General features: G+C 32.8%; 3 protein-coding genes across 5 annotated transcripts; 2 read left to right on the top strand and 1 right to left on the bottom strand.

Annotated features, from left to right (window-relative positions):
- Positions 1–424: 424 nt before the first annotated feature.
- LOC108853199 (ATPase 2, plasma membrane-type) lies at positions 425–2,340 on the top strand. Its single transcript, XM_018626646.2, has 6 exons — positions 425–584; positions 678–1,031; positions 1,099–1,259; positions 1,346–1,519; positions 1,600–1,964; positions 2,062–2,340. Exons 1-6 carry the CDS (start codon positions 464–466, stop codon positions 2,153–2,155), a joined length of 1,269 nt encoding a protein of 422 aa, XP_018482148.2. The 5' UTR covers positions 425–463; the 3' UTR covers positions 2,156–2,340.
- A 398-nt stretch (positions 2,341–2,738) lies between these two features.
- On the bottom strand, positions 2,739–3,356 carry LOC108853376 (uncharacterized). The gene has a single exon (XM_018626792.2). It carries the CDS (start codon positions 3,247–3,249, stop codon positions 2,824–2,826), a length of 426 nt encoding a protein of 141 aa, XP_018482294.1. The 5' UTR covers positions 3,250–3,356; the 3' UTR covers positions 2,739–2,823.
- Positions 3,357–3,717: 361 nt separating this feature from the next.
- Positions 3,718–4,372, top strand: LOC108853577 (uncharacterized). Of its 3 annotated transcripts, XM_057007044.1 has the most exons (3): positions 3,723–3,853; positions 3,929–3,995; positions 4,068–4,372. In XM_057007044.1, exons 1-3 carry the CDS (start codon positions 3,779–3,781, stop codon positions 4,250–4,252), a joined length of 327 nt encoding a protein of 108 aa, XP_056863024.1. In that variant the 5' UTR covers positions 3,723–3,778; the 3' UTR covers positions 4,253–4,372. The 3 variants fall into 3 exon arrangements, with proteins under 3 accessions (XP_056863022.1, XP_056863024.1, XP_056863023.1); XM_057007042.1 differs by having other exon boundaries at positions 3,718–3,995; XM_057007043.1 differs by having other exon boundaries at positions 3,929–4,372.
- Positions 4,373–5,828: the final 1,456 nt, after the last annotated feature.

Genomic DNA, 5,828 nt, shown 5'->3' with positions numbered 1-5,828 from the left:
TTGATAATTATACACTTAACAAAATTTTCTCTTACATTTACAAAATTTGATTTAATATATTTTAAAAAAAGATATACATATATATTACTAAATATACATTGAATAAAAATATTTTTTTAATTTTAAATCTTTACATATGATTAAATTAAGATTATATATTGTAACCAAATAATAAAATAAAAATTAACAAAATCAAAAACTAACAAAATTTATATTTTAAAATAAATTTATATTTTAAAACTTTTATTTCTGCACATGGTGCAGGAAAACACCTAGTACTATATGAAAAGATGTGTTAATTATTTATGATCATTGGTTTTGAATTGGAAAACCGTCTTGTCCTAAAACCGTCTTGTCCTGGTAGCTAAACTCTTTGCATTTCCCCACTGATATTCTCATGTTACATTGTATGTGGCCAGGTGACCAACTTGCTATTGGAAAGGAAACTGGTCGAAGACTTGGAATGGGAACAAACATGTACCCGTCTTCGGCTCTTCTCGGTAATCACAAGGACCCAGCACTTGCAAACATTCCTGTTGAGGACTTGATCGAACAGGCTGATGGTTTTGCTGGAGTCTTCCCAGGTTATTATTTATTTTATTATTTACTTTTGGTTTTTCTTAATGCAAAGTTGGTTGTTACCTTTGCTCTAAGCTTCTTTGTTTTGGACACTATAGAGCACAAATACGAGATCGTGAAGAAGTTGCAAGAGAGGAAGCATATTGTTGGAATGACTGGTGATGGTGTCAACGATGCTCCTGCTTTGAAGAAAGCTGATATTGGTATCGCTGTCGATGATGCTACGGACGCTGCTCGGGGTGCTTCAGATATCGTTCTCACTGAGCCTGGACTCAGCGTTATCATCAGTGCTGTCCTCACCAGCAGAGCTATTTTCCAGAGAATGAAAAACTATACTATATACGCAGTCTCAATCACAATCCGTATCGTTCTCGGTTTCATGCTTATTGCTTTGATATGGAAGTTTGACTTCTCAGCATTTATGGTTCTGATCATTGCCATTCTTAACGATGGTGAGCTAGACTGTCCTTTTGAATAATCCTCAGATACAAGTTATTGATATTATATATGTTTCTATAGGTACCATTATGACAATTTCAAAGGACAGAGTGACGCCATCTCCCACACCTGATAGCTGGAAACTTAGAGAAATTTTTGCTACTGGAGTTGTGCTTGGAAGCTACCTAGCCATCATGACTGTTGTTTTCTTCTGGTTGGCAAACGAGACCGACTTTTTCTCGGTAAATAATAATAATAATAATAACATGTCTACTTTTCTAAGTGTATATATAGAGTTTTAAACTTAACTTTCCCTTTCGATTTACAGGACAAGTTTGGTGTGAGGTCCATTAGGGGTAATGAGCACGAGCTAATGAGTGCAGTGTATCTACAAGTTAGTATCATTAGTCAAGCTCTAATCTTCGTCACGAGATCAAGGAGTTGGTCCTTTGTCGAACGTCCTGGAGCGTTGCTGATGATTGCTTTCCTCATTGCACAACTGGTAAGATCATCATAGATCACAACTCCACATTTTGAGGTAGGGAAAGGTCATCAATGAACATGTTGTTTGTTCCAATGCAGGTTGCCACTGTGATTGCGGTCTATGCCAACTGGGAGTTCGCAGAGGTTAAAGGTATTGGATGGGGATGGGCTGGAGTGATCTGGCTATACAGTATTATAACATACTTCCCACTGGACCTTCTCAAGTTTGCCATTCGCTACACCCTGTCTGGAAAGGCTTGGCTCAACATGACTGAGAACAGGATTGCTTTAACGACCAAGAAAGATTTCGGAAAAGAAGAGAGGGAGGCTCAATGGGCAGTTGCTCAGAGGACACTTCACGGTCTACAGCCAAAAGAACCTGTTCGCATCATTCCTGAGCAAGGAACTTACAGAGAATTGTCTGAGATTGCAGAGCAAGCCAAGAGAAGAGCTGAGATCGCTCGGTATGATGAACCCTTTTTTATCTCAACCTTTTAGGTATTCCCGGTTCTTTGACTTGAGTTTAACACTAACTGCATGTTTTATATATGTTAACAACAGGCTTAGAGAGCTGCACACACTCAAGGGACATGTGGAATCAGTAGCAAAACTAAAGGGGTTGGACATTGAAACTCCAGGACACTACACTGTCTAGTCACGAAAAGAAGAACAAACCAAACCAAACATATGATTGATCTTTTTCCGTTGTTGTTTTCTAGTATTTTTTTTTTTCCCTTTTCTTCACGACCGCTTGAGGTTATTGTGAAAGAACTTGCTATGTTTAGCAAGAGAAGTCTATTAAATTCAAGTCTGCAAGAGAATAAATTCTTGAACCCGCCAAAAAAGTAATATTTTGAAACTTTTATAAATGAAATTGTTTTTTTATTAATGTACGTGGTCAGTTGACTCATTTTGTGTATGCTTCCTACTTTTTCCCTTTTATCTGATTTCTACTTTTATTCGCGAACCTCTTGAGGTTACTGTGTGAGATTTTTCTAAGTTTAGCAAGAGCTATGTCTACTAATTCAAGTTTGCAAGAATAATAAAGTTCAAAAAAAAAAAGTTTGCAAGAATAAAATCTCGAACCCACCAAAGGATATTAGTTTTTTTTTTTTTTTGACAACAACATATTAATACATAGAAACATAGAAGGGGAAGCTTATATAAGTAGTAACGTTGGACTGCAGGGATCTCTTTCCAAAAGATATCAGTAAAATAATAGTTTTGACAGAAAAGAAAAGCTCCAACAAGAGTCAAACCAAAACAAGAAATATATATGAATTACAAAAACAATTCTGAAACCGAAATTAAAAAAGAAAACAATTAAACCATGCCCGATTCTGCACTAAGGCCATATAAAAGATACATCAAGATATCTATACCCTCACTTCTACGGCAATCAATATATTCTATTGGCCAAAAGTCACCATAAATTTTCTTATGCAAGTCGGCGTATGGGTATCCCGTATGATTCTTCCACTCTCCCCAAAGCTGAACATAACCTCGAACTTTGTCTTGTAGGAATAATGACCGGGCCATGTAATCGGTAGATGCCGACATCGAGTATTTTGCATCTGCTTCTCTTCCCCATCCTCGAACTGTGTCTCTAAGAATACTGAAATAGTCAATCTCTGACTTATTTAGACCGATTCCTTTTTTGTCCTCGGAGGTCCGATCAGCTGGCCTATAATATGCGGTGGATATATCAACCAAAAGGAAGAGGATGAAGAACTTTATGACCACAGACATTGTTGGAGAGAAAGGTTAGTTTTTTTTTTGTTAAATTCAAGCTTGATGATAGAGGTTTGTGTTTATATACAAACAGCTTGTTGAATCCTTTTTCAGTGAGGATTAGGGTTTGTATAGTATTATATCCTTTTACTGCTGGGATTAACAAAGAAAAAGTAGTAGTTATCTTGTTTCCGAAAATTCTTTGATAACACGATTTTTTAAAATTATGACTATCCAAATCATATTTAAAGAAATTACAGTATTTATCAAGGTTATAAGAAAAACATTTACTTGGAATATCAGATTCCAGATTTTTAGGGAACAGAAAACTAGTACCTTTTATTTGTTTTGGTCTTTTAGAGCTATATCGTTTTTTTTTCTCTTTTAATTGGGTTTATAACGCTAATCCCAAAAGAAAAAGGAGAGGAGAGAGAAACGTCGGTCTGATCATATATATATATAACAGAACATCTCAGAGGTCAGAAAAATACAAAAAGTCTTTATTATTTTGTTTTCGTTTTTCTTTTCTTTTCATAAGCCTTAATTGATGTCGCCGCTGATGTCTCTCGCCATAAAACTCTTCATCGTTTTCTTGTTGACCGAATCTTCCATGGCAAAACATGTACAAGATCATAATGTCAGCAAAAATCAAAATATGTCAGAGTCAGACATTGACTATTCTAGTTTTTTCAAACAGATGATTGAAGGATGGCTACGTGAAGCAGATACAAAGTATCCTTTTCGACCAAAAGCAATGAGAACAGGTAATGCGGATAAATTTCCTTCCTTGCAAACCGAAGCTGAAGGTTTTGTCAACAGATCGTTTTTCTTACAAGGCAAAGCTCAAGCTTATGTTCGGGAATGGAACAACTGGAAGCCATACCGTAACTTGGTGAACAAGATAGATGTTTTGTGGCCAAACGTTGATTATGAATGTCCTCCATATGAAGCTACAAATCTGTTGACCTACATGTTACATGGCCTGAGTCGTCGTAACAACATACTTCGATTCCTTAAGTAATTGTTATTTATTTTCCTAATTATTCTGCCTAGCTAGTAGAGGACTTTTGGCTAGTTTATTAATTTTTGTTTCTATTTATTTATTTTATTTCCGAATCTAATAAAAAATATAAATTGTTTATGTGATGTGAATTCTGCGAAGAAAATAACACGCTAGTGTTTTCTAGCGGTACCAAATAAGGGAAAAATAGTTTTTCTTAATGCAATTGCAAACTAAGAGAACCAAAGCAACACATCTTCTCTTATAACTTTTTTTCGTAACAATTCATTGTCTCCATTTTGATTTTGATTTTGATTCTGTTTATTTGGTTTTGAAAGCACTACACGGCTACGCTATCTTATCTTTCTTCTCTTTACACATCTTAATTTCATTAACATTTTAATGAATTTGGTATACAAATATTCAATTCCAATAGGAAATTGTTTATCATCATTGATGCGAAGCATCTAAACTATTAAAATACAAATTGTACTTAATCATGATTTTCTTATGATATTTATAATCATCTGCCACTACATTTAACACACATGATTAGTGATATTACACTTAAAAAGCTTAGGATAGTACTAACCACGATTTTTTTGTAAATCTTAAAAATTGAAGGAAGAAGATGAAGAACTTTATGACCACAGACATTGTTTTTTTTTTTTGACTGAATACCACAGACATTGTTGGAGAGAAAGTTTAGTTTTTTAAATTCAAGCCTGATGATAGATTGATAGAGGTTTGTGTTTATATATAAACAGCATGTTGAAATCCTTTCCAGTGAGGATTAGGGTTTTTGGATTTTGACTAAAATTATTAATTCTGTTTGTTTAGAAAGGTTATTAGTTTTTTTTAATTGGGGTTCACAAAAAGTAAGAAAAAACGAAATAACGAAAACGTAGTAATTATCTTGTTCCCCAAAATTCATTGATACGACCACTTTAAAACTGTCATTATCTGGCTATTTTAAATATAAAAAAAGAAAACAATTTCTTAGATTATCAGACTCCAGGTTTTTTGGGAAAAAGAAAACTATTATTTATTTGTTTTATTCTTGCGGTTTTACCGTTTTTTCTTCATTATCACTTTCAACTAAAATTAAAGTTTAATTATTAGGCTTATAACCCTAATTAGATGTTTGTCTGCGCATATGGACATGGATATTTATAATCACTTTGTTAATACATTCTTTACAAATTAAAAGACTTTAATGATAAAATAATATTTAAGTTTTCATTTAAATATTTTACGTATATTTTGTATATTATGTTCATTATTAATAGATAAATTAAGAATTTTACTTCATTAATTTTAATCATGTGTTTTCTGTTTTTAAATTTTTATTAAAAAATATTTTCATAGAACAATACAATATGTATATGAATTATTAATTTTTATTATTATTAATTATAATCACTTATCTAATCAAAATAAGTTAAATTTGTTTTTATTTTATAGGTAATTTATATATTTTATTTATCAGAGATATAAAATGATATCAAACCACTTTAACTTTGATGTGAGAGTCATGTTGTGAAAATTTTACTTTTCAAATAATATATATATATATATATATATATATATAATGATT

Source organism: Raphanus sativus, chromosome 4 (genome assembly GCF_000801105.2).
Source record: "Raphanus sativus cultivar WK10039 chromosome 4, ASM80110v3, whole genome shotgun sequence".
In the NCBI taxonomy this organism is placed as follows: Eukaryota; Viridiplantae; Streptophyta; class Magnoliopsida; order Brassicales; family Brassicaceae; genus Raphanus; species Raphanus sativus.
The sequence above is the reverse complement of the archived record's forward strand: the minus strand, read 5'-3'. Positions and strand labels throughout refer to the sequence as shown.

What these genes read in the sequence shown, in the direction of transcription:
- LOC108853376 (XM_018626792.2), bottom strand. Translation starts at nt 3,249, where the DNA reads ATGTCTGTGGTCATAAAGTTCTTCATCCTCTTCCTTTTGGTTGATATA.
- LOC108853199 (XM_018626646.2), top strand. Translation starts at nt 464, where the DNA reads ATGGGAACAAACATGTACCCGTCTTCGGCTCTTCTCGGTAATCACAAG. An exon ending in TTTTGCTGGAGTCTTCCCAG is followed by an intron (nt 585 to 677) that starts GTTATTATTTAT and finishes TGGACACTATAG; the next exon opens with AGCACAAATACGAGATCGTG. An exon ending in AGAAGAGCTGAGATCGCTCG is followed by an intron (nt 1,965 to 2,061) that starts GTATGATGAACC and finishes TGTTAACAACAG; the next exon opens with GCTTAGAGAGCTGCACACAC.
- LOC108853577 (XM_057007042.1), top strand. Translation starts at nt 3,779, where the DNA reads ATGTCGCCGCTGATGTCTCTCGCCATAAAACTCTTCATCGTTTTCTTG. An exon ending in ACCAAAAGCAATGAGAACAG is followed by an intron (nt 3,996 to 4,067) that starts GTAATGCGGATA and finishes TTTTCTTACAAG; the next exon opens with GCAAAGCTCAAGCTTATGTT.